This window comes from Trichomycterus rosablanca, chromosome 2 (assembly GCF_030014385.1).
Source record: "Trichomycterus rosablanca isolate fTriRos1 chromosome 2, fTriRos1.hap1, whole genome shotgun sequence".
Classification (NCBI taxonomy): domain Eukaryota; kingdom Metazoa; phylum Chordata; class Actinopteri; order Siluriformes; family Trichomycteridae; genus Trichomycterus; species Trichomycterus rosablanca.
Window position 1 is genome coordinate 53,450,679 of NC_085989.1, and position 26,976 is coordinate 53,477,654.

Here is a 26,976-nt window from a genome sequence, read left to right on the forward strand (position 1 = left end):
TAAAGTCTGTAAGAGTTTAAACCTGCGTTATCATGCGCGCTAGAAGAACCAACACGTTCACCTGATGTGGTTTAGAGAGGATCTGAGTGGGGTAGCGATGTTCCTGACGTTACCGATGTTGCACTAATACACACGTGTACTGATCCTGCGTGCGACTTTACAGAGCAAAGAAAGTCTAGCCTGGTTATCGCGCCACTATTAACCATCTATTTAGTAGGTATAATTAACATAACAATATATACTGCATTTTAAGTTATTATTCGTTTCAATACATTTTTATTATCGAAAAAAATCATTTAAATCATCCCAGCAAGCCAGCAAGAGAATATTTTCAGGCTGCAATGCCATATTAACCGTCATTAAGTGTTTTAGTATGCCGAGGCTGTTTAAATATAGTCTAAATTACAAGTATTTATTGAGTATGAACTCAATTTAATCATTAATAAACTTGCCTATAATTCATGTTGCCATTGTTTACATTTTAAAACACAAAACCTGACACTCAGCAGCAACGGATGAGAACAGTTGGCAGGAAAGTGACGCTCTTAGCTCATTTTCATTATGAATTTATTTAACATTTATTACGCCCGAATGTAAATGGACCCTGCAACAACAAAAAAAAGAGAAGAAAGAAAGAAAAAAAGAAAAAACGTGAATATCGCGATGTTGCGGTTGCTTTGCATGCCCTGCGGTTGGCTGGTCTATACCGCGATATTTCAAAATTGCGGTTAGCGCGACAACCCTACCTGTAAACAAAGCTAAACACGACGTGTCTACAAAACTGTACATACTGTAAACAACGCTAAAAGAACTCGAGGTTTTAATATGAAACAAAGTTAAAATAACTTGATTTATTTCTCTTTTTTTACAATAAGCGTTAAACTGAAAACTAAATAATACATTTAGCTGAATCAGCTGAGGTGAATCGGTTCATTAGAACTGAATCATGTGTGATGCTAACAGTTAGCAGCTGCTGTGTTCAATCTACTTAAATTCTCAAAGTGTTTTTATTATGAACTTTTGTTGTATTATTATTAAGAATGTAGTTAATAATGAAAGTGTATTAAAAATAAATAAATATAAACTTACAGAGTCACTTAAACACGAACACGTTAGCTTCTGTTTCTTCCTCTTGTTGTTTGAACTGAGCTGGTTGATCCACAATGTTTAGGTTTATTCTCACCCCTACTGGACAGAAGTGTAACAGCAGCAAGAAGGTCCTGGGTTCGATTCTCTAGGCCAGCTGAGACACTGCTCCCTGCTCTTGTGACTCCTCTCTGATTTATGGGTAATGTTAACAATTTTAGCATCTCCTGACGACTTATATTCATTTTAAGGAATGAAACTAAACACAGGGTTAGTAACAATTCATACATTCATTTTATAAGCATTTAAAAACAAAAACTCAATGGCCTTAGCTTATTTTCTGTGATAAACACGTACAAACAAAAATAAAATAATTTAGCACACATGCTACATGTTTTACACTGGTTACACTCAATTCACCTCACTTGCACGTCTTTGGACTGTGGGAGTAAACCCATGCAGACACGGGGAGAACATGCAAACTTCACACAGAAAGGACCCAGACCGCCCCAACTGGGTATGGAACCCAAGACCTTCTCGCCGTAAGGTGACATAATGTTACATTTAATTATAGAGAGGCTGAGCACAGAGAGGCTGCCTGGTCTCACTTTCCTGCACTCTTCACCCTCTGTCGTGTGTCCACCTGCAAACCACATCAACTATTTACTCTCACTATATGCCTAACACCTGCACCTTAAGGGGGTGAAACAAAATAGATTGTTTGTTTATTAGGATTTTAACGTCATGTTTTTACACTTTGGTTACATTCATGACAGGAACGGTATTTATTCATCACACAAGTTTATTCGATTCACAAGTTTATATCAAACACATTCATGGACAATTTCGCATCTTCAATTCACCTCACTTGCATGTTTTTGGACTGCGGGACTCCGGAAACCGGAGCTCCCGGAGAAAACCCACACAGACACGGGGAGAACATGCAAACTCCACACAGGAAGGACCCAGACCGCCCCCACCTGGGGTTCGAACCCAGGACCTTCTTGCTGTAAGGTGACAGTGCTACCCACTTAGCCACCGTGCTGCCCAAACAAAAGAGATATAATGGGTCAAATGACCCATTGGGGTACATTTCACATTATCAAAAACAATGTTCTCTCTCAAAAGAACAATCAGTGGTTTATGGTAATTCATTCCTTTAGTGCAGTGTTTCTCAAAGTGTGGGGGGTGCAGAGACATGGGGGGGGGGGGGGGGGGGGGTCTGACTGGTAGAACCAACGTTTTAACGTCGGACTTGCCACCGTTTGTTTAATTTGTGGTTTGTTAACATAATGTAACCGAGCGTGGTAGTGATGCACTCGCTTACTAAAGAAATAAATACACGATATATTCACAAGTTGTCGGGAGCAGAACACTTTATTAACTTCTTCTGTTACGGTACCGAATAGCGGACAGCTAGAGTCATCACGTTGACCACGCACGCTATTCCATGAACTATGGAAGCCGGAAGCCCCAAAGGGTCAAAACACACTCACTTCGTGTAGAAACGTCCATCAAACCATCGTCACAATACAAACACAGAAAAGTCTGTTACAATAACTACGCCTTATCCCACCTAAAGCACCGCTGATCTACAATGTTTGCTGATGGAGAAATTTTAACCTACAATCTGACGTATATACGAAGTCAAGGGTCTCTGCTGGACAATTTGGAACTTTCACATATTTTACTGCCACATATTTGACAGCTTTTTCGGATCAACCTACTTGTGTGAATCAGCCTTTTCCCTCATGAAAATGCTGAAGTCTAAATATGGGTCCATCCTTACTGATGAACACCTGAAAATCTGCTTAAGAATCAGTATCAGCAGCTCCTGTCCAGATACATAAACCTGACTGACACCATTTAGAGCAAATCATCAAAATAATGTCAGTGTGATTTTTCAGTCACTTGTCCTGTAAAGCTGAATATCAATACAGGAACTGAAGTGCATTTAAAAAGCTTCAAACATTTTTGAAAAATCCGACCTTAAAAAGTAGATGTGATGACCTGTAGACTGAAACAGTAGATCTTAAGCTATGAAAGTGTGGGCACTACTGGTCTAGATTTACAGAATAGAGAGGTATTTGACATGGATACGTAAAGAGAAAATCGGCCACTAATACAGTGATTAAAAAACTTTTTTTTGGCACAGATTCAACGTTATCTTTTTTTTGCAAATTTTAGTTCAGTGATGTCAAAAGTGGTTTGATAAAGAAAAGTACAACAGAAATTAATGAAATAAAGGTAAAAGGAAAATTCATGATCTTTAAAGTTTTATCAACAAAGTTAAAATTGGCCTATTTTTTTAGCATTTTTTTTCATCTTCCAAAGTGGGGCGTGACAGAAAAAGTTTTAGAACCACTGCTTTAGTGTAACATTTCCACTAGTTGCAAAGCTTAAACATTATTTTTTCGATAGGATGTTTTTGCTACTTAGTTTGTCAACTATGTTACAGACAAACTGCATGTCATTACAGATATTTGATTAAATCCTGCACTTTAAGTAAAATACAATTTTAAGGGCTCCTGAGTCTATTCTACCATATATAAAATGATGTTCTACAGCAGGGGTCTCAAACTCAATTTACCTGGGGGCCGCTGGAGGTAGAGTCTAGGAGCGGCTGGGCCGCATCAAGTATTCCACAAAAAAAGGGTTTCAGGTATTCCAAACAAAAGTACAACTGATCCAAACTTCTCAATCTTTATTAATAACAGTTCAGAACATGAACAATTCTTCAGAACATAGGCTTCTTTTACCTACTCTTTGCTGCCAGAAACCTTCAAAGATCCATTATTCCCAGAATTGTCTTACATCTTGAAGGTTTTCTTTGGGTCATTTAGTGAAAATCACAACACTTGTAACCGTGACTTGTTTTGAGTTATGAGATTTGCAGTATGATGTTGTTTGGTATTTGTTGGTGATGAAAAGAAGGCTGGTCTATAGAATCCACAATTTATGCCAACTTCAGTGGTTATACAGTTTGAAAATGTTTTATGGGATGTTCTGTACTAAAATGACACATTACACATCCCTAAATGTTTTAAATGTTCTATCAACATGTTTTTTCTAGTAGATTTTAATTAAAAACAACTATTGTGAGATATATCCACTTGTCCTGTTTGCATTACACAGGAGAGACCCCCCTATTGTTAAGAAATTTTCTTTTACTAACGTAACGTAAGTAACGAAGTAACGTTTGCTCTGAGTACGTTTTACTTTTTTACTTGAGTAGGTTTTTAGACTAGTAATTTTACTCGTATTTCAGTAAAAATTATTTAAAGTGGTAGTACTTTTACTTGAGTACAATATTTTAGTACTTTTTCCACCTCTGCCCAATTCAGGAAGCCCTTTCTATATATTCTGAGAGGAATTTGAAAATTTTATCATTGTTCATAGCTTTTTTGAGCACTTTGTTTTTCTTATCATTATTAAATTTATCTCTCAGGTGTTTATGCATTTCACATTCATAAATAAAGTGATCTAGATGTTATTCTTTTTGCTTACATCCTACACATCCTTCTGCTCTGCAAATCTCTCTGCCACTGAGCTAACTCTGGTGTCCATGTTACTTCACCTCTCTTAATTCTTAATATCAAGTGCATTGTCTGTTTTATATATTTTAAATTCTTGCTCTTTTTGATTAAGTTGTTCTTGGTAAATTCGTTTTCTTTTGCGATCGCACCTTTCTGTCCTCTGTACCTTGCACTGGCTGACAGGATATATTTTCCTTCCACTTGGTGTCGCGAGCTCTGTCTTGAACTGTCCTCTCCAACCTGTAGAGGAGGTGGGAGAAAGGAGGATGATAGCCAAGCAGTCATCCATCCTGGACATCACCACACATCCACTACATGAGTCTGTAGGAGACCTTACAAGCTCCTTCAGTACCAGACTCCTCCACCCCCCTGTGTAAGAAGGAGCGCTACCGCAGGTCCTTTATTCCAGCAGCCATCAGGGCTTACAACGATAATAATATACAATAATATCACTCACTCCTAATCTTTCATGTTGGGTGTAATAACAAGTGCAATATGTAACCTATTCACAATAAGTGCAATAACAATATATTTTTGCATATTTTTTAATGTACATATTATTTTCTAGATATTTTATAGAGTAAATAACTACACACTATGTGTGCAATATTTTTACTTAGTTGTATTTTTTACTTAGTTGTATTTCTTAGTTGTATTTCTTTCTGTTTTTCCTGTCTTCATACTGCTGTAACAAATAAATTTCCCTAAGGGGATCAATAAAGTCTTATATTATCTCTTATGTTTTAAAAATTATTTTAAGAATTTCTTTCAGACATACAGTACCAGTCAAAAGTTTGGACACACCTTCTCTTCAATGGTTTTTCTTGATTATTTTTATTTTCTACATTGTAGATTAATACTGAAGATGTCCAAACTATGAAGGAACACGTATGGAATTATGTAGTGAACAAAAAAGTGTTAAATAAACCAGAATATGTTTTATATTTTACCAACTCTACCTCTGCACAGCACAACTGCTGGTCTCAAACACATCAAAAAAGCAAGAAATTCCAGAAATTCTAAAATATAAAACATATTCTGGTTTGTTAAACACTTTTTTGTTTACTACATAATTCCATATGTGTTTCTTTATAGTTTGGATGTGTTCAGTATTAATCTACAATGTAGAAAATAAAAATAAAAAAATCAAGAAAAACCACAGGAATGAGAAAGCGTGTCCAAACTTTTGACTGGTACTGTATATGTGAGATGTTTAGCACTGTGTCATTAAGGACAGGAATATTTTGTTTATAATAAAACTAGGGGCGGCACAGTGGCTTAGTGGGTAGCACTGTCATCTCACAGCAAGAAGGTCCTGGGTTCGATCCCCAGGTGGGGTGGTCCGGGTCCTTTCTGTGTGGAGTTTGCATGTTCTCCCCATGTCTGCATGGGTTTCCTCCAGGAGCTCCGGTTTCCTCCCACAGTCCAAAACCATGCAAGTGAGGTGGATTGGAGACACAAAATTGTCCATGACTGTGTTTGATATAAACTTGTGAACTGAAAAACCTTGTGTGAAGATAAAACTACCGTTTCCTGTCATGAATGTAACCAGAAGTGTAAAACATGATGTTAAAATCCTAATAAATAATAAAACTACCATACAGGTCATTTTGATAGTTTTAAGAGAAGCTCCAAACAGTATAGCTGTGCAGTTGACTGGACACGTTATTAACCAAAAGAACTAGGTTTATTTCAGGGCAGAAGTACAAAATTCAATTAAAACCTTCAATTTACACGAAGAATTAAATGGTGCAGCTAAGCTGTCAAGCCTGCACTTTCTCATTTTCACCTTTCCTCATGATCTGAGCTTAGACTAATGTAGACTACTAGGTAACATAGTTGATAATTTCCCTATTTTGACCCATAACTTCAGTGGTAGACCTTGCCTGGCTGACCACATGTCATTTCTTGAACAGAATAACGTCTAATTTGAACATACATTTGAATTAAAATAATACAAAATTGTAACCATAACAACATACAGTACCAGTCAAAAGTTTGGACTCGCTTTCTCATTCCTGTGGTTTTTCTTGATTTTTTTATTTTTATTTTCTACATTGTAGATTAATACTGAAGACATCCAAACTATGAAGGAACACATATGGAATTATGTAGTAAACAAAAAAGTGTTAAACAAACCAGAATATGTTTTATATTTTATATTATTTAAAGTATCCATAATTTGCTCTGATGACAGCTTTGCACACGCATTTTCTCTATCAGCTTCATGAGGTAGTTACCTGGAATGTTTTTTTAATGAATGTTTGTGCCTTGTCAAGAGCTAATTTCTGGAATTTCTTGCTTTTTTAAGGTATTTGAGAACATCAGTTGTGCTGTGCAGAGGTAGAGTTGGTAAAATATAAAACATATTCTGGTTTGTTTAACACTTTTTTGTTCACTACATAATTCCATACGTGTTCCTTCATAGTTTGGATGTCTTCAGTATTAATCTACAATGTAGAAAATAAAAATAATCAAGAAAAAACATTGAAGAGAAGGTGTGTCCAAACTTTTGACTGGTACTGTATGTAAATAGGTTGACGGTCAATTAATATACTCATTGACAATTTTCTATTATAGATAAAATATAAAAAAAAAAAAAGAGGACATTCACCACAGTTTGTTCAATAAAACCTCCACAGAGAGAAATGATATCATGTCATGCTGGTCACATAGTTTTAGAACAAACCATTTTTGAGTTGCTGAGTGGAGTTCTGTTAGTAACATAGTTGACAGAACTTTTGCGGACATTAATAAAAAAAGATATTTAAATTATTTAAAAGAGAAACTTAATTTAAAAAATATTATTTTTCTTTAGTATTTAATCTTTTGAAATAAATAAAAAATATATGTTGTTGCCCTTAATGATTTTATTCATTATTTTGAAACCAAGGCACCCTCAACTTAAAAAACGGACACAGCAAAAACTGTTCATTTAGGAACATCATGACAAATTTCAAACTAAATGAAGCATAGGATGCACATCATGTTTTTGTGATATTACAACATGTTTTCCATTAATAGGTAAAATATGACATTTTTGAAGAAAATAGTTAGAATCAATATAATTATTATCATTGGACATGGACTTTACCCCAAATTATAGAATGACTGAAATACCTCTGCATTCCAGTACTGTCTTTTTCCCAAGCACCACCCCCTGTTGCAAGGACAATGCCTTATGCCTAGTTCACACTAAACGATTTTTGCTCGGCGATCAAAACTCGGCTCTCAATCACTATGTGTGAACTACTCAACAACACGATCCGAGCGGCTCAGCGAGCACTCCCGAGATTTCTAGCATGTCAGATATCTGAATCTGAGTTGCCCGACTAAGACAGGGGCGTGAAGTAGTTTATATCAGAATACATCAGCACACATAATTTTACAGTAGTTCTGACCTTATTGTTCTATACAAAAGCACCCACGCTGCATTGCAAAAAATATTTATTAACCTCCAACTTACTATAGAACAATCCCTGCTGTTCGTGTAGCCAAATCCTCTTAGATTCCTTTATTTTACCTCCTTTATTTTACTCTGCACATCAGTCCCACTTTTGCTGCCCCACACACAACAAACTGTGATGCACTGTGTATTCTGACACCTTTCTATCAGAACCAGTTTGAACCAGAAACCATGTTTGAGCTACAGTAGCTCGTCTGTTGGGTCCTTTGCTCCCCATGTGCATCAGTGAGCCTTGGCCGCCCATGACCCTGTCACCAGTTTACCACTGTTCTTTCCTTGGACCACTTTTGATAGATAATGACCACTGGCCCCCATCAAACTCAGTCAAATCCTCATGCTCGCCCATTCTTTTCCTGCTCCTAACATCAACTTTGAGGATAAAATGTTCACTTGCTGCCTAATATATCCCCCCCCCCACTAACAGGTGCTGTGATATAGAGATATTCAGTGTTATTCACTTCACCTGTCAGTGGTCATAATGTTATGCCTAGTCAGTGTTTATAGGTACTTGATTATATAAATAGGTGTGTCCCAATACTTTTGTCCATACAGCGAAGGTCATGTGGCCAGATTTGACGTCTCCGTCTTAGCACACTTGTGTCTCCCGAGTGTAACCAAATAAGTGAACCTGCAGCCACACTGCGAGCACTGATAGGGCTTCTCTCCGGTGTGAATGCGCTGGTGCGTGATGAGAGAGCTCTGTCGGTTGAACCTCTTCCCGCAGTGCGAGCACTGATACGGCTTCTCTCCCGTATGAATGAACTGGTGCTGCTGGAGAGAACCCTTCAGCGAGAAGCTCTTCCCGCACACGGAGCAGGGGAACGGCTTCTCTCCAGTGTGAGTGCGCTGGTGCCTCTCGAAGCGAGCGCTGTTGATAAAGCTCCTGCCGCACTCCGAGCAGTCGTACGGCATCTTCCCGGTGTGAACCTGCTTGTGCAGTAACAGGTGATAGTGCCTGGCGAAACTCTCCCCGCACTGTGAGCAGCGGTAGGGCGTGGGCCCGGTGTGACTGCGCTGGTGAAGCGTGAGGGAGCTTCTGCGAGTGAACCTCTTCCCACACTGCGAGCACTGGTACGGCTTCTCTCCGGTGTGAGTGCTCATGTGCAGTCTGAGGTACCTGTTCCGCATGAAGCTCTTCCCACATTCCGAGCAGAGGTGATTCTTCTTCTGCTTCGGTTTGCGGGAGGCGTCAGGGCCGAGAGCACCAGAGGAGGTTTGCTGACGACCGGAGCTCCTCACGGGCATCAGGTTCTCGTCGACTTCTTCTGACTTCACCAGCGCTTTATACTGGTCGTAGTGGTGCCTCCTGACGTGTTTGTGGAGGCAATTTTGGGACGTGTAGGACAGTGGACACAAGGAGCAGGAGAAGACTTGCAACATGGTGTTGATCATTTCTGGGGTAGAAAAAAAGAAACAGAATGAAAGACACAAAATAGAAGAACCACAAAGGTCAACAGTAAAGATACTGACCCTAGAGTTCTGGTTGGGTATGGTCAGCTAGTAAATGGTGTCCACCTTTGACCTTGATTGACTAATGATGATTTTTTCTTATATCTACAAAGCAGAAGCTTCACTTGATTGTAGGGACAGTGGTAACCTAGTGAGTAGAGCTTTGGGCTATCAATTGAAAGGTTAAGAGTTTATCAGCTCCACTTACCATATAGAAGCACTTTGTAGTTCTACAATTACTGACCGTAGTCCATCTGTTTCTCTACATGCTTTGTTAGCGCCCTTTACTCAGTTCTTTAATGGTCAGGACCCCCACAGGACCACCACAGAGCAGGTATTATTTAGGTGGTGGATCATTCTCAGCACTGCAGTGGCACTGACATGGTGGTGGTGTGTTAGTGTGTGTTGTGCTGGTATGAGTGAATCAGACACAGCAGCGCTGCTGGATTTTTTCAACACCTCACTGTCACAGTCACTGCTGGACTGAGAATAGTCCACCAACCAAAAATATATCCAGCCGACAGCGCCCCGTGGGCAGCGTCCTGTGACCACTAATGAAGGTCTAGAAGATGACCGACTCAAACAGCAGCAATAGATGAGCGATCGTCTCTGACTTTACATCTACAAGAAGGATGACCTAGGTAGGAGTGTCTAATAGTGTTTTTTTTTGTGAATCTGAGCCACAAAACATCCTTTCTTCATAACAGACAAACAATTTGGACCAGCAAAATGATTCCATGATGTAGCTTTGTGGTTAGGGTACTGGAATATTGAATAGAAGGTTCAAGTCCCACCTCTGTCAAGTTGGATAAAAGTGTCTGCTAATGCCATAAATGTTCATGTAAATGTGGAGCCATCCCATTACCAAGCTGCTTCGTCCTTGTCAGTAACCAGGGTGGATAACCAGCTTGGCACAGAAAGGTCACAGACTTGCGACATATTAGTGAGTATTTAATTGTTTAGGAAACAAGACCAGGTGTTTGTTTGTGTCACTGGACGAAACTTGACCAAAATGTGCATACATGAGTCAAACTGTACCTCCAAATAACTACAGGATTCAAGATGTTCACGTAAACAAATGTCAAAACTGAGAACTGAGTCATGGTGAATTTTACTACTCACTGCTCATAATACAAAATACAACATAAATACTAAAATACATTCATTACATAAACTGTTAATCAGACAACACAGTAATAGTAAAACACTAAGATGGATCGATGGTTCTACGTCAACACACTTGTGTCGCCCAACTGAATAAGTGAACCTGCATCCACGTTGTAAGGACTCGTAGAGCTTCTGTTCATTGTGAATGCGCTGGTGCTTGTCCTTCCAGAGTGAGAATGTGCGTATGTATTTCCATACCATTGTGTTGTGCATAAAACAGAGTTGAGGCATTGGCTATGTATTTCAATAAAACGTTTGTTGGGCCAGTGTTTTTTGACGACTGGAGCTTTTTCTGAAAATCAGATCCTTATTTTTAATCCCATCTCAGAAACTGATGTGTGCAATTCGAGATGAGAGTTCGAGATGTCAGCTCTGTTGTGCTAGTGTTTTACTGCTACCCAGAGATGTTCACAAGTCACAAAATACGAGTCCGAGTCAAGTCACGAGTCAACATAATAAACACAAAACATATATTGTAAATGTAGCGTAGAAATAAACAAATAATCTGTAAATTGAGATAAAAAACAACAGATTAGCGAGTGTATTTAGCCGTTTTACTTCGTGCCTTTACTTTCCTCGTCACTGTGCAAATGAATGTAATTTCCGTAACAAGAAGGTTCCAGTTAAAAGCTTCAACTGATACGTTTTGTTTTCATTGTGATAAATCACAGCACAGCGACCAAAATCCAAAACACAGCAAAAACAATCATAACAGCTGCTTACCTGAGCTTCTGTTCTTCCAGATGCTATTACATTTATAAGCGTGTGTCCCATTAGGAATAGAATCCGTTATTTTGTAAATGTGCTTATAATAAAAAACCTTTAAACTTTTCCTGGTTGTGAAGTAAAACAGGAAGTCGTTAGAAAGCCGATCAAGCGTTTCATTACCACGTCATCTGTGTGACGCAAACTGAATAAATGCAAATAACATTGATTGGTTCAGAAAGCGGTTCTTACAATCATTAGCACCAATTCTGTAGGAGCGTTCCATTCACCCCAGTTGTTCCTGTGAAGTGCACTACGTAGGGTATGACGAAAATGTTCAAATGAATATACTGTATATAATTGTCACACATAACTAATGTTAACACATGCTGATGCTAGACTTTTTGCGAGTCATGAGTCAAGTCCGAGTCATTTAAAATGAGTCAGAGTCGAGTCTGAAGTCACTCAAGTCCCCATCTCTGCTGCTGCCCTACCTGAGCGTCCATTAACTTTTAACTTTAGCTTCTTTTTAAAAGGTTTAAGATGTTTATGCCCCGAGAATGACTGACACGGATCCGTTCTTTGTTTGTTTTACAATTCTTATAGTCAGTTCTTCAGTCTTTATGTTGATTTAGTGGGATGTTTGCTCATGGTCAGGTGTCCAAATACTTTTGGCTATATAGTGTATTTCTAAGACCAACTGGTGCATATGTCTATCAAGCTACAGCAAAGTCTTTCTCAGAATGACCCTGTTTGGTAAGCAATAGTTTAAGTGTTTGCTGCCCAGCAACTACAAAATATTACATAAGACTCAAAAATAATACAAATAATTAAAGATAAACAATAAACAGCAATTATTAAACATCGAGGGAAATTCATGTAGCATGACTTGACGCCTTGGTCTCGGCACACTTGTGTTTCTTAAGCGTTACTAAATAAGTAAAGCTGCCTCCACACTTGGAACAATAATAGGGTTTCTCTCCGGTGTGAATGCGCTGGTGTGTGAGGAGGTTGCTCTGCCGGGTGAAACTCTTCCCACACTGTGAGCACTTGTACGGCTTCTCTCCGGTGTGAATGCGCTGGTGGAGTCTCAGGTGACCCTGCCGAGTGAAATTTTTCCCGCACAGCGAGCAGTGGTAGGGCTTCTCTCCCGTATGAATGCGCTGGTGCAACTCGAGAAAGCTCTGGCGAGTGAAGCGCTTGGCACACTGCGAGCACTGATGGGGCTTCTCTCCGGTGTGAATGCGCTGGTGCGTTATGAGAGAGCTCTGCCGGTTGAACCACTTGCCGCAGCGCGGGCACTGATACGGCTTCTCCCCCGTGTGAACGCGCTGGTGCTCCTGGAGGGAACCCTTTTTGGTGAAGCTCTTGCCGCACAGGGAGCAGTGAAATGGCTTCTCTCCGGGGTGGGCGCAGTGGTGTTTTAGAAAACGGGCGCCGTCGATAAAGCTCCTCCCACAGCGCGAACAGCGATACGGCATCTTGACGGTGTGAATCTGCTTGTGTATTTTCAGGTGATAGTGTCGAGCGAAACTCTCCCCGCACTGCGTACAGAAGTACGGCATGGGTCCGCTGTGAATGTGCTGGTGCAGCGTGAGAGAGCTCTGGCGAGTGAAAGACTTCCCGCAGTGTGAGCACCGGTACGGCTTCTCCCCGGTGTGAATGCACTGGTGCAGTACGAGGTGACTCTTTCGGTTGAAAGTCTTTCCGCACTCCGGGCAGCAGTGCTCTGTATTCTGCCTCGGCCTTCGGGCGGCGTTCGGCCCGAGAGCCTCGGAGGACGCTGGCTGATGAGCGGAGCTTCTGTTGGGGATCAGATTCTCATAATGGATCTCTCCCGAATTCACCATCGCCTCGTATATTTCGTAGTGGCACCTCCTGATGTGCTTGTGGAGGTAAATTTGGGATGTATAGGAAAGCGGACACAGGGAGCAGGAGAAGACTTGCAACATGGTGCTGTTGATTTCTGGGGCAGAAAAAAACAAAGAAAAAGAAAAAAGAAACTCAATGCAAAATACAGACATTAAAACTAATCCACTACTGATGGATTATTACTAAGTGCACCATCCACACCAATAGCTTCCTCTGGTCAGGAACTGACCACTGATGGCCTAGAGCAGTGGTGGGCAAACTACAGGTTGATCCGGCCCGTTGAGCATTTACAAAATTGTCCTTTAGAGTAGGGCTTGCAAACTGAATCACTGAGTCATAAACGACTCCTTTCAAACGAATTATTCATTGGAATCGAATCAGGGAGCTGAGCTCTTATCTATGGTAAAGATTCATTTGTTTTGCTCACTTTGTTTCATTATAGTGTCATGCACAAACCACTTAAGGAATCAGTTCATTTGTTACAGAGATTCAGTCGTGGTCCAGGCTTTGATTAACAGATGTATAAACCAATCAGAGCTTCCGAATTCAGATTTTGGGCGGAATTTCAATCTCTCTGTTCATTGGCTGTTGTTGTTAAGTGACAGCTTAGTAAACGGATTACCAGTTTCAGCTTTTTACTACGAAGGCCGAGAGAATAAATGATCGGTTTTCATTAGTTAGGTGGATAAAACAATTGGGTATGGATTTTATATAGTCTGGAAATATTCTGGAAACATACAAGATGGTCGCCAAGAAGAAAAAAAAAAGTGGATTATTTCCCTAATGGAACAACACACAGATATAGAGAAGAGAAGCTCAGGTAAGCAGCGGTTATAATTTTGTGCAAAAATATAAACACTGTAATTAGTCAGAATTGATCAGTACTACAGTATTTTGTGTTAAGATAACTTGTAAACAATATAAGCTAAATTACGAACGTTGTACATTAGGTTTGCATTATATCGTATCGTATTATATATCGCCACTTCTCAAAAGCATATTGAGATATGATATGAGCTGTTTAGTCCTATCTCACAGCCCTACTTTAGAGCTGCTTTTATTTCACATTTTTTCTTCAATACTCTGCATTTCAGCTGATTCCACTAGTTTGCACGCTCCAAACACGACCGACCTTTGTTAAAGTCGAGTCTATCATCTATATACACAGACATTTCATTCTTTAATTGATCATTTATATAATATTAACACCCCCCCCCCCCCCCCCCCATCTGCTACTGGTCCGGCCCTTCTGTCAAATTTTAAAACCCAGTGTGGCCCTTGAGCCAAAAAGTTTGCCCACCCCTGGCCTAGAGTGAAGATTTCCCCACTTAGTGTTGGTTAACTTGAACCCAGGAGCTTCTTGCGGATATAAAGGGATAAAAAGAGCTCCAGAGCAACTGTGACTTCACTTCCAATATAATGACACCAGACACAAGAAGGTTGTACAAAAAAGCTAATATTATGAACTAGTGGAAACTAATGTAATACTAATGTACAGAACCTGATTTATTAAAAAAAAAAATCACAGACTTGATATTTTGTCCAAGCATTTTAAATACTGTTCATGCATTTTTCCCCTTTTCTCCCAATTTAGTCATATCCAATTAATTATTTGTATCTCCTCCAGTGCTGCAGACCTTGACTGAGGAGGGTCGTACAGCCAACCGCTTCTTTTCACCTGCACGAGGCGGGTTTACACCAGAGATGGGGACTCATGACTTGCAAAAAAATGACTCGTAAACAACAAGAGTCCCTAGCGTCAGCATGTGTTAACATTAGTTACGTGTGATAATTGTAATCTCACTTAAAATGGTGGAATACCCTACGTAGTGCACTTCACAGGAACAACTGGTGTGAATGAAACGCTCCTACAGAATTGGCGCTGATGGTTGAAAGAGCCGCTTTCTGAACCAATCAGACCTTCTGATTGTAATTGTTAGTAAGAAATGCTGTTATTTGCATTTATTCAGTTTGCGTCACACAGATGACGTGTCAATGAAACGCTTGATCGGCTTTCTAATGAGTTTTACTTCACAACCAGGAAACGTTTGGAGGTTTGATTTTAAGTTGCACATCAGCGCACAACTTTGATCGCTCGCTTCTTGTTGGCGTGCATTTATGGACGTGGTATCATTAAACCCCTCGTCACTTCTCGCGTTTGTTTTCGTGACAAATCGTAGTTTGGGAGAGCAGAGAAGCTCGCCTGCGATTCCAGTTGGTGATGGATGGTGTAGTGTGTGACTCCCTTTATAAAACGGATAGTTCCGGTCCTAAAATCTTATTGGCCGTTGTAAAATCCCCGATAAATACACACCTATGACCACCTCACATCATTCCATATTAATACGCCACTGAAAAGAAAAAGTCAATGTTATTTTCACCCTCATGTTGCCTAGCAACACTGTTAATCGAACTACCTGGCGTCGCGGAAGAATGCTTTATTGTAAGTTTATACACAATAAGTACATTTATGAATTAAACATTGTTGTATTTATTGTATTTTATGTTGACCGCCGTTTTATAAAAGCAATAAGCCACTCGAGACCGTGCGTTACTGCTATGATTTTAGCATGTGCTAAATGTGCTAAAATCACAGTAACGCACAGCCTCTCGTGGCTTATTGCTTTAATCACTGATCAGTCGTGTAGTGTGAAATACACACCGACCTGAAAGACTCCCGATTACAAGAGATCCAGTCGTGTAGTGTGAACTGTACAGCGACCTGACCACTTAGAAAGTCATGTAGTGTGAACTTGGCATAATCCGAAAACACTACAGTATAGAAAATAGAAACAAAGAAATGCAGAGTTTCTTACATTTACTTTCACTTTTATTTTATTGCAGACATGGTGAACCCAAGATATTTCATGTTTTGTCTGGTCGACTTCATTTTATTTCTTAATAAACATCCATTCCTGCATTTCAGCCCTTAAACACATTCCAAAAAAAGTTGGGACAATAAAACATTTTCAACTTTGTCTTATTTTGGACTAATAAAGGTCTGAATGGTCCTTTTTGTCTTTGAGTCTGGAGCACACTGCATTAATTTCTTTAAAAAAAAATGTCTGGAATACTGATTTATCTGACCTCGATACACATTTCTACTGTGTAATGGTCCATCCTAGATGCCCCCGAGCCCAGAGAAGTCAACGCAGCATCTGGACATGGTTAACGTAAGGCTTCGTTTTTGCAGAGTACATTTGTGCATGTAACTCGGTATTGTAGTGCTTGACAAAGGTTTGCCAAAGTAATCCCGGCCCACATGATTCTATCAGCTATTGACTGATTGGTGATGATGGGTCTTTAGCTAAGATTTGTGTCCTTGATTCAATGATATTCTGCACTGTAGAGGGAGAGATATAAAATCCCCTCCAATCTTACTTTTTAACAATGTTCACATGTTTTTTTTTTATTTATATTCTCCATACTGTCCCAACTTTCTCTGACAGATGTAAGGTTTGACTCATGAGGAGTCAACAGCATGCTTCTGTTCCCTTCTAGACGGTCTACTTGTAGGATGTTTGTTACACCAAGATATGCTGTTCCTTCTATACAATACACATTTCCACTGTGTGATGGTATATCCTAGATGCATCTGAGCCCAGAGAAGTCGACACCGCTTCTGGACATGGTTAACATAAGGCTTTTTTTTGCACAGTACATTTGTGAATGGAACTCTACGTATATTGTAGTGCTTGATAAAGGTTTGCTAAAGTAAATCCCAGCCAATGTGGTTCTTTAAGCACATTGTTTTATTTGTATTCTCCATACTGTCCCAACTTTCTCTGATTTGGGGTTGTAAATATGTCTTGAATGGCAAGTAAACCATTTAGGTCTTATAAGATCCATGGTACAAGCATGATCCCTAACCAAATCCTTGTTTGTCCACGAAATTATTCCCTATTATTTCCACCACCAACACATTTTACATTTACCAGTTGGTTATGGACGATCGCCACGTGTACTGCCCCATAAATGAGGTGCACAGGACCAGCCGTTTTGCTGCAAGTGCTTCCTATCTCATGGTAGGTTTACTTCAAAGCAATGCCAATCTCAGTACATAATGGAAGAACATGAGGAGCATGCTTCTGGTCCCTTCTAGAAGGTCTACTTGTTACACTAAGATATGCTGTTCCTTCCATCTAGACTTGGTTTAATTGGTGGTCTACAAAGCTCAGGTACTGACGTTCCTCCTCAAATAACTCTTGCCTCTCCATGTTTAGAATACTGGTTGCATTAGTAAACAACAGAAGAATATAATATACTACAATATTTAGATATGACCCGTTAGTCAGTGGTGCTTTCTTGAGTGGAAAACTCGCTCAGCGGTTCCATGTCCGTCCGCTCCGGGTTTGTGCACTTGTGCTTCTTGAGTGACTTTGAATGCGTGAAGTTGCATCCGCACTGCGAGCAATAGTACGGCTTCTCTCCTGTGTGAATGCGCTGGTGCGACTGAAGGTGACCCAACTGAGTAAAACTCCTCCCACAGTAGGAACAATTATACGGCTTCTGTCCGGTGTGAAGGCGCTGGTGGACCTTGAGATGATCCAGCTGAGTAAATCTCTTGCCACACTGTGAGCACTGGTACGGCTTCTCTCCGGTATGGATGCGCTCGTGCAGTTGGAGATTACTCTTGTTATTGAAGCTCTTGCCGCACCGTGAGCAGTGGTACGGCTTCTGTCCGGTGTGAATGCGCAGGTGCACTTTGAAGTCGCACTGTCGGGTGAACCTCTTCCCGCACAGCGAGCAGGGATACGGTTTCTCTCCTGTGTGAATGCGCTGGTGTAGCTGGAGAGTATACTCCCGACCAAAACTCTTCCCACACTGCAAGCAATGGTACGGCCTTTCGCCAGTGTGAATGCGCTGGTGTCGTTGAAGAGTTCCTCTACCGCTAAAACTCTTCCCGCAGTCCGAGCAGTGGAACGGCTTTTCTCCCGTATGGACACGCTCGTGCCGCTGGAGATGATCTTCACGACTGAAAGTCTTTCCACAGTGTGAGCAGTTGTGAATGCGCTGGTGTAGTTGAAGCTGAACCTGTTTGGTAAAATCCGCCACACAATCCAACACCTGGTGAACATCGCTTTGTACTCGCCCATTAAAGGTGTCATCGCTGAGCACGCCAGTCAATGCTTGATGACCACTGAAGCTTGTTGTGGGTACGGGAGTGTGATATTCAGTCTCTCCCGATCTCTCATGGTGGCATCTCTTGATGTGTTTGTAGAGGCCATTTTGGGACGTACAGGAAAGCGGACACAGGGAGCAGAGAAAGGCTCGCGACAAGGCTTTGTTCTTTTCTGGAGAAGAAACAGAAGAAAAAATGCGCTGTAAAATGCAGCAGAACCATTGACCGTCGCAAGTTAAACAACTTCTGTGAGCTGAACATTAGTGATGATTTGAAAACAATGTAGAAGATTTAAAGAGGCTCGTCCGGCCACTTCTGTACCAAAGCAACGGTTTGAGCAAACAGTCAAGGGTCAGCATCGTCTCAGCATGAGGCGAGAGGAAGGCGACTCAAGTTGGATCACATGTTCCACCAGCCTGTCCAGCAGCTTCTTCAAATCTTTCAGGTGGCTGTCCAAAAGATCAGAGGTAAGGACTGTGTGACATGACATTACGAGGTCTTCTTGATTCATGAGACCAGGCCAGGCATATATTCCAGGAGTGGATGCAGGCATCAGTCAACAAGCTGTCCTAAGACTACCAGAGAACACTGTCAAGCTTATCTTGTAGGTCTAACTGTCTATGTGTACCAGAAACCTTGGTGTAAGTTATGACATCGACATTTAGCAGACGTTCTTGTCCAGTGTGACAGAGGAGCTTCCACAGTAAACATTTCCCTACTCTAGTTTAAGTGAACAACAGTCCCACGTTACAAATCAGCTGAAACCCTGTTAGAACAAAGTGTTTTTTTAAATAAGTAAGTGCGTTACTAAGTGTTTAGTATAGAGGTGATAAAGGTTTTTAATCGTCTTTTGAAGACAGCGAGAGACTCAGATGTTCGGACAGACAGGGGAAGCTCTTCCACCACTTGGGTGCTGGTACAGAAAAGAGCCTTGATGCTCGTCTTCCTTGAGTCCTGGGTGGAGGACCAAGGTTGCGTGGTACAGAGCGGGGTGTGATGAGTTCTCTAAGGTTGCCCTCCGTGTGCCGACCACAAATCTACATTCCCCCCACCCCTCTACTCTAACTTGCGCCTCAACCAGTCAACCATCGCAGAGAAATAATTGTGAAAGCTCTTGACAAGCTAAAATAACATAAATAACGTTGTGCACATCATACATACCATGCAATTTTGCTAATTTAAAATATGACTTCAAAAAGATAATACAGCCTGATCCCTCCATAAGCAGTTCTTGCTTTTGATGTAGATGAGAGCAGAAAATGTTACTTCACAGAGTCAAGCAAAGGCAAAAGTACATTAATTACTAAGTTGGTTAGTTCAGGATAATTAATCTGCTCCGACTGACAGAAAACTTTTAGCTCCACAGACAGAACGAGTCTGACTTACAGCTTTTTGATAACAGCCAGTTTAATTAAGCCTGAGCTTTTTAATGTAAGCGAGTCACACAGAATGTTCCAGTAACTGTGTGTTTATTTTAAACCGCGACATTCATTAATAACAGTAAAAACTGAGAGACGCCTGAGAAAAGAAACTTATAATTCGCTTCATATGAATCGACTCCTGACTCACTTATATCGATACTGTGAACAGAGCATCTCCCACTGTACACCTCTCTTAAAGACACACACACACGTCGTATAACAACACTCACCGATTTATCTTCACTGTTAGTTTTATTTTTAAGGGTTTTTTTTTTCAGACTGAACTGGAGAACATTAAACGTGTGTGTGGGCGTGGTCAGCAAGACTAATCAGATATGCCTCCTGTATGTGAAAAATAAATTGCTTTCGTTTTAGAAGTAAAAAAATCTCTTAATGCCTCTAAATGACGTTTCCTGTTTTATTGTTCATTAGATGAAGCTGCACTGTTTGGATAGTTTATGTCTGGTTTTATATGTATTTTATGTGTGTTTTATTTCTTTTATTCATATTGTATCTTATTGATTGTGAAGCACTTTGTAGCTTGTCTTAGAAAAGTGCTACATAAATAAAGGTTTAATTACTTACTTAGTCTGACCTTCTCCCACCCAGCCGCCTAGTGCCCATTTTTTGTCTGCTGCAGGCCCTAGGGGGCGAACAGCCAACCCGTAGAATACAAAAATGTACCTCTGATTGAAAGCAGTTGCTCATCCTCGGTTACATCCAAGCCCAGGCGTGTAGATGTATGGCAGACGCTCCACCCACCCCATTTGTCTCTCACAGGTCCTGCATTGTGGCATTGCGGCATGGAAAATCATCCTTCTACTCGCAGGTCGGCTCCATCCTTTGTCCAGTCGTCTTCATATTTATGTAAACCTCCTAAATGTGGCATGGCTGGTATGAAGAACATGTAGGAAGTTGAGGTGATGTCCTGGGCACCGGCTGGGATCATCCTTATGACGTTTTTTGGCTGCTCTGACAAAAATTGTTTATCTGAAGATGCTGCATCATGCACTCATCTTCATCTTCTTCTGGTTCTCTTGTTCTTACTGGACGTCTAAAAAAATCCAATCTACAATCTTTTGGGCACTGAAACGTGCGCACATGGCTTCAGCACATTCCTCTTTTCCACTAGAAAAATGCCAATGCCAGTGCTGGAAGTGGTGCCGGTTCCTGCAAACTAGCAAACCTTTGAAGGACTCATGGTTCCACTGGTTTGAGAGCCCAACAATAACGTATGTGGATGTGGGCAATCCATCATCCAGGAACAGAAATCAGAAGACAAAATGAACAGAGTAAACACTCTTTATTTGCAACCCTCATGGACGTAGATTTGCTTTATCTGTGATGATCATGTATGGTTATTACGCAGCGTGTTGCACCGACATCTGTAACCATCAAATTCCGAGACCGTGGTGTTTTTTTTTTGTGATTTTGAGCTATTTATGCAGGTTCCGTGTGCTCACATATATCAGGTTTATGTGGCTGCACTGTAGCTGCAGGAAAAGCGGGTATACCACGGCTGTAATTACAATATATATTTACCCCCCAATATTTAGGTGTGCTCATATTGCTTCCTTAATATACTGTTGTAATGTAGTGTTTCCATCAGTTATGGATAGCAGGACCCCTGATCCCCCACATCCAGGTAGATCTGGTCCCCCCAATGCTCAGTTTATGATGAAGCTAGGACCCCTGTCCATCGGTCGCTTGCATCACAGGTTTGCTTGTTCCAGACCAGCAAGGTTATGGTGCCAGAGAGGGACCAACTGTCCATATTATCAAATTCTTAAGCGCTCCATATTAAACAAAGTGCAACACGTGTTTATGGCATTCAGAACACAAAGCAAAGTGCTTTAACTTGTAGCAGAAATAAAAGTTAGAGGTAGGTACGTCTCATTAAGTCCAACGTACAGTAACGACAGAATGAGCCCAGATTCTAACTAACCTACACATTCACTCAACACTTACTTTACTTTCGGAGTCATGTACAGTGGGGCCAAAAAGTATTTAGTCAGCCACTGATTGTGCAAGTTCTCCTACTTAGAAAGATGAGAGAGGTCTGTAATTTTCATCATAGGTACACTTAGGGCTGGACGATATGGCTAAAATTTATATCAGGATAGAATTCCTAATTTCGGTCGATACAATACAATTCCGATAACAATATGAATAATACAAATGTCAGAAAAACTGCCAGGAACACCAACATTGGAAGGCTGTACCTGCAAACCTCTGAAAAATTAATTTGCAAAGTCTATAAATCCTCACCCTTTACATCTACATAATATTTTAGAAATAATAATAATAATAATAATAATACAAATAAATTAGCTTTCACATTTACTTGTATTCAGCATTTGTATACAGACAAAAACACGACATCATTCTCAAATAAACATAAGCTTTGACAATATATAATATATTAACATATGTCTTAATATTGTACTCAAGTAAAAGTACTATTACTTTAATGAATTTTTACTTAAGTACGAGTAAAGTTACTAGTCTAAAAATCTACTCAAGTAAAAGGTAACTCATTTAAAATGTACTCAGAGTAAAAGTTACTTAGTTACTTTATTAACAGGAGGGGGATCTCTTCTGTGTAATGCAAACAGGACAAGTGGATATAAATCTCACAATATTTGTTTTTAATTCAAATATAATAGAAGAAACATGTTGATACAACATTTAAAACATTTAGGGATGTGTAATGTGTCATTTTAGTCCCATAAAACTTTTTTAAACTGTATAACCACTAGTGATGTGTCGTAGAATGATTCGAATCTATTGAACGGCCCTTTAAACTGAAATAAAGGAACCAACTCGCGCTTCTGGGAGTCGTTATGTATATATACAGCTCTTTAAAAGGAACCGAGACAAAAGATCCGACTCCCCGTCGCAGAATTCACTGCAGCAGTTTCCCAGACGCGATTTTTTTAGCGTTTTTATTTTATTCAGTAACGGATATTATTTAAAATGTAGCGAATTACAATTCCTAATACAAAACATACTTAAGTAAAGTGAAATTATAGGCTGTGAAATCTATTTTAAAAAGTACAAGTACACAAAAAACTACTCAATTACACTCAAGCGAAGTGTAATCAGAGCGGTAATGCTGAGCACTGGCTTCGTGCCTGTGGCGTACGTCATCATGCACTCATCATGCAGGAAATCACATTGTAGGAATTTATTTGTAAATTATGGTGGAAAATAAGTATTTGGTCAATAACAAAAGTTTAACTCAATACTTTGTAACATAACCTTTGTTGGCAATGACAGAGGTGAAACGTTTCCTGTAAGTCTTCACCAGGTTTGCACACACTGTAGCTGGTATTTTGGCCCATTCCTCCATGCAGATCTCCTCTAGTGCAGTGATGTTTTGGGGCTGTTGCTGGGCAACACGGACTCCACAAATTTTCTATGGGGTTGAGGTCTGGAGACTGGCTAGGCCACTTCAGGACCTTGAAATGCTTTTTACGGAGCCTTTCCTTCGTTGCCCGAGCGGTGTGTTTGGGATCATTGTCATGCTGGAAGACCCAGCCACGTTCCATCTTCAATGCTCTCACTGATGGAAGGAGGTTTTGGCTTAAAATCTCACGATACATGGCCCCGTTCATTCTTCCCTTAACACGGATCAGTCGTCCTGTCCCCTTTGCAGAAAAACAGCCCCAAAGCATGATGTTTCCACCCCCATGCTTCACAGTAGGTATGGTGTTCTTGGGATGCAACTCAGCATTCTTCTTCCTCCAAACACGACGAGTTGAGTTTTTACCAAAAAGTTTCATCTGACCACATGATATTCTCCTAATCCTCTTCTGGATCATCCATATGCTCTCTGGCAAACTTCAGACGGGCCTGGACATGTACTGGCTGAAGCAGGGGAACACGCCTGGCACTGCAGGATTTAAGTCTCTCTCGGCGTAGTGTGTTACTGATGGTAGCCTTTGTTACTTTGGTCCCAGCTCTCTGCAGGTCATTCATCAGGTCCCTCTGTGTAGTTCTGGGATTTTTGCTCACCGTTCTCATGATCATTTCGACCCCACGGGATGAGATCTTGCGTGGGGCCCCAGATCGAGGGAGATTATCAATGGTCTTGTATGTCTTCCATTTCCTTACAATTGCTCCCACAGTTGATTTATTCACACCAACCTGCTTGCCTATTGTAGATTCACTCTTCCCAGCCTGGTGCAGGTCTACAATTTTCTTCCTGGTGTCCTTCGACAGCTCTTTGGTCTTGGCCATGGTTGAGTTTGGAGTCTGACTGTTTGAGGCTGTGGACAGGTAACAGATAACGAGGTCAAACAGGTGCCATTAATTCAGGTAACAAGTGGAGGACAGAAGAGCTTCTTAAAGAAGAAGTTACAGGTCTGTGAGAGCCAGAAATCTTGCTTGTTTGTGGGTGACCAAATACTTATTTTCCACCATAATTTACAAATAAATTCTTTAAAAATCCTACAATGTGATTTCCTGGATTTTTTTTCTCATTTTGTCTTTCATAGTTGAAGTGTACCTATGATGAAAATTACAGACCTCTCTCATCTTTCTAAGTAGGAGAACTTGCACAATCAGTGGCTGACTAAATACTTTTTGGCCCCACTGTAAACAATGTAAGTGGTGTTACGTAAGCCCAATGCAGCAAAATGTGCGGCGGTCTAACTGAACTCCGCGATTAAGAGGCATAATGAAACAATACAGACGTGCAACATGGCGCTGGTGCTGCTGTGGTACCATTAAAGCTTTACACGGTGAACAAACCAGCTTTTAGTTTTGTGCCAGTTTTAAGTATCACCAAACTTTTGATGATTTGGGTTTTGGAAAGCTCTACAATTGGCCTCTGATTGCTGCAGACGGCATTTTTTAAGACCAGTGACTGGACCAAACACGACTGAGGTCCTGCACACAGCAAGTAGCGCTGAGGGAATCATGCCGAACTGTGGGTGCTGTCAGAGTGTCGGGTGTTCTAGTCGGTAAACACGACTTTCAGGGAGTGTTTGTTTAGTCTGAAATGTTGTTTGTTCTGTCTATGAGCTTGTGCACACGTGTGCAAATGCACAAAAAAGCTTTGGTTGTGTGTGTGTGTACGTAAATGGTTTTTCATAACCGCTTGGTCAAAAATGACCCCAAGACAATCCTTATAATATGATGGTTGTTTCACTCTTTTAAATGTTGGGGTAAGAAAACACACAGGCTGCTCTCGTAGCCCTAAATGATCATTCATCTGATTGGTCGTAATGGGAGTAACAGTCAGGAAATAACCACCACATACGAGGGACCTTTAAAAATATATTTTGGTTATAAGCGGTGAGGGTGGGAGGAGGAGGAATCGGTCGTGTCCGAGACACCGAGAGGCGCTTATAGTCCGGATTTAGCTCCATCTGATTTGGACGCTCAAAGAAGCTTTAAGGGGAAGAAGATTTCCATGTGATGATGAAGCGAAAGCAGCGCTGCATCAGTGGCTACGAGCTCAACCCGAACATGTTCTGCTTACTTACATTAGCAGACGCTTTTATCCAAAATGACTTACAGTACTGTGACAGTGTACAATCTAAGCAATTGAGGGTTAAGGGCCTTGCTCAAGGGCCCAACAGTGGCAACCTGATAGTGGTAGGTTCTGATTACTGGACAAGTACCTTAACCACTAGGCTACAGCTACCACTGATGGCATTAAAAAGTTGGCATCAGAAGGTGACGATGTACAAAAGTTTCAAAGTTCCTAATAAATGGAGTTTAAAAAGTGCGGACACTTTTTGAAGATCCCTGGTATTACGGATTTCTGTTTCAAAAATCTCAAAGTTTGGACGTTACCATTTGAAGAGCTCTTCTTGTTCCAGATGTAGTCGAACGTGATGCCGATGTCTTCGGCGTACCCCTCCTCGTACCACAGCAGGAGCTCCTTCCCCGGTTCGATGGCTCGACAGCACCGGTAATAAATCCCCCCTCGGTACTGGAACGCCACCAGGTTCTGCTCCTCATCGGTCCGGGCGCAGTTCACGTACCTGAGAACCGGGGAGGAGAGTACGGCAGAGGAATCAAGGGTCTGTCTGCCCTGCTGGCCACGGCCTACCTGAGCGGCTGCCTCAGTAGAGTTTAGGAGGCAGATGATTGAGACTCTCTAGTTAGATCAGGGGTCACCAACACGGTGCCCGCAGGGACCACGTGAGTCGCCTATAGTTCTAAAATAGCACTATAGTGACTATAGAGCTCCGTCTAAAAATTATATTTGTGTTGCTGATCTTTTTGAATCAATAACACTTGCATTGATGTAGATTTGAAAATGACAAAATACTGAATATAACATTTCAAAAACAAAACTGAAAAGCGAAAAAAAGGTAATATTTTTACAATGATTGAGAGGAATGTGGAAAGACGCTTCAGTACGTGTCACTAAAACTTCCCTGTATATCGCAGATTTTTTTTTAAACGTGCATAACTGATAATAAACATGATTTGTTCTAAAATGTTGTAAAGGTAAGAAGTACAAACAGGACAGTATCTGACTGCGGTAAAGTTTAATATTCTACATTCGTTTGACATTCGATCATTTCGATCTATATAAATGGTTGAAAAAACACCTAACACTCACTTTATTTACAATATTTTACACAGATAAAAGTAGGCAACATACTACAAAAACTAGTTTATGGTAATTTTAAGGTTACATGTATTTATTTACAGAAAGGTTATAATGAAACCACTGATCAGCTCCCACTTTAATTAGGGAGCGTCATCAAACTAACAGAGAAATGTAGGAAACATTTACTCTGCACTTATTACAGACAAATAAATCCATTATCTTGTAATGATTTGATGGATTAGTGTCAAACTATTTTATACAAACAAATTAAATACTACAAACCATATTTTTTTTAAATAACGTTTGTATTTATTTTCCATTAATTCTAAAGTATCAATAAAGTATGAAAAAAATTGTCAAAAAATGTATAATGGAGATGAATAAATCTATAAAGATCTCAAGAAATCTTTTAGCATTTTTATATGCAATCAATCTTCCTCACCTACCACAAACCTTGTTTTTAAATTACTTTTTATATTTATTTTATAATAATTTCCTTGTGCAAATAAATAAATCTATTAAAATCTTGTATCATTTCATGAATTAATGTCAAACTATTTTTATATACAAAAAAAAAT

General features: G+C 40.3%; 1 protein-coding gene across 1 annotated transcript in view; it reads right to left on the minus strand.

The window, feature by feature from the left end:
- The window catches only part of LOC134302121 (zinc finger protein 850-like), a 38,119-nt gene that overhangs the window by 3,543 nt on the left and 7,600 nt on the right, over positions 1-26,976 (minus strand). Inside the window, exons 7-12 of the mRNA XM_062987173.1 lie at positions 25,630-25,820; positions 17,572-18,575; positions 16,273-16,390; positions 15,671-15,698; positions 12,299-12,786; positions 8,717-9,482 (exon numbers count right to left, since the gene is read on the minus strand). Of these exons, the coding sequence (XP_062843243.1) occupies positions 8,717-9,482; positions 12,299-12,786; positions 15,671-15,698; positions 16,273-16,390; positions 17,572-18,575; positions 25,630-25,820 (2,595 nt within the window). The remainder of the gene's footprint in view (positions 1-8,716; positions 9,483-12,298; positions 12,787-15,670; positions 15,699-16,272; positions 16,391-17,571; positions 18,576-25,629; positions 25,821-26,976) is intronic.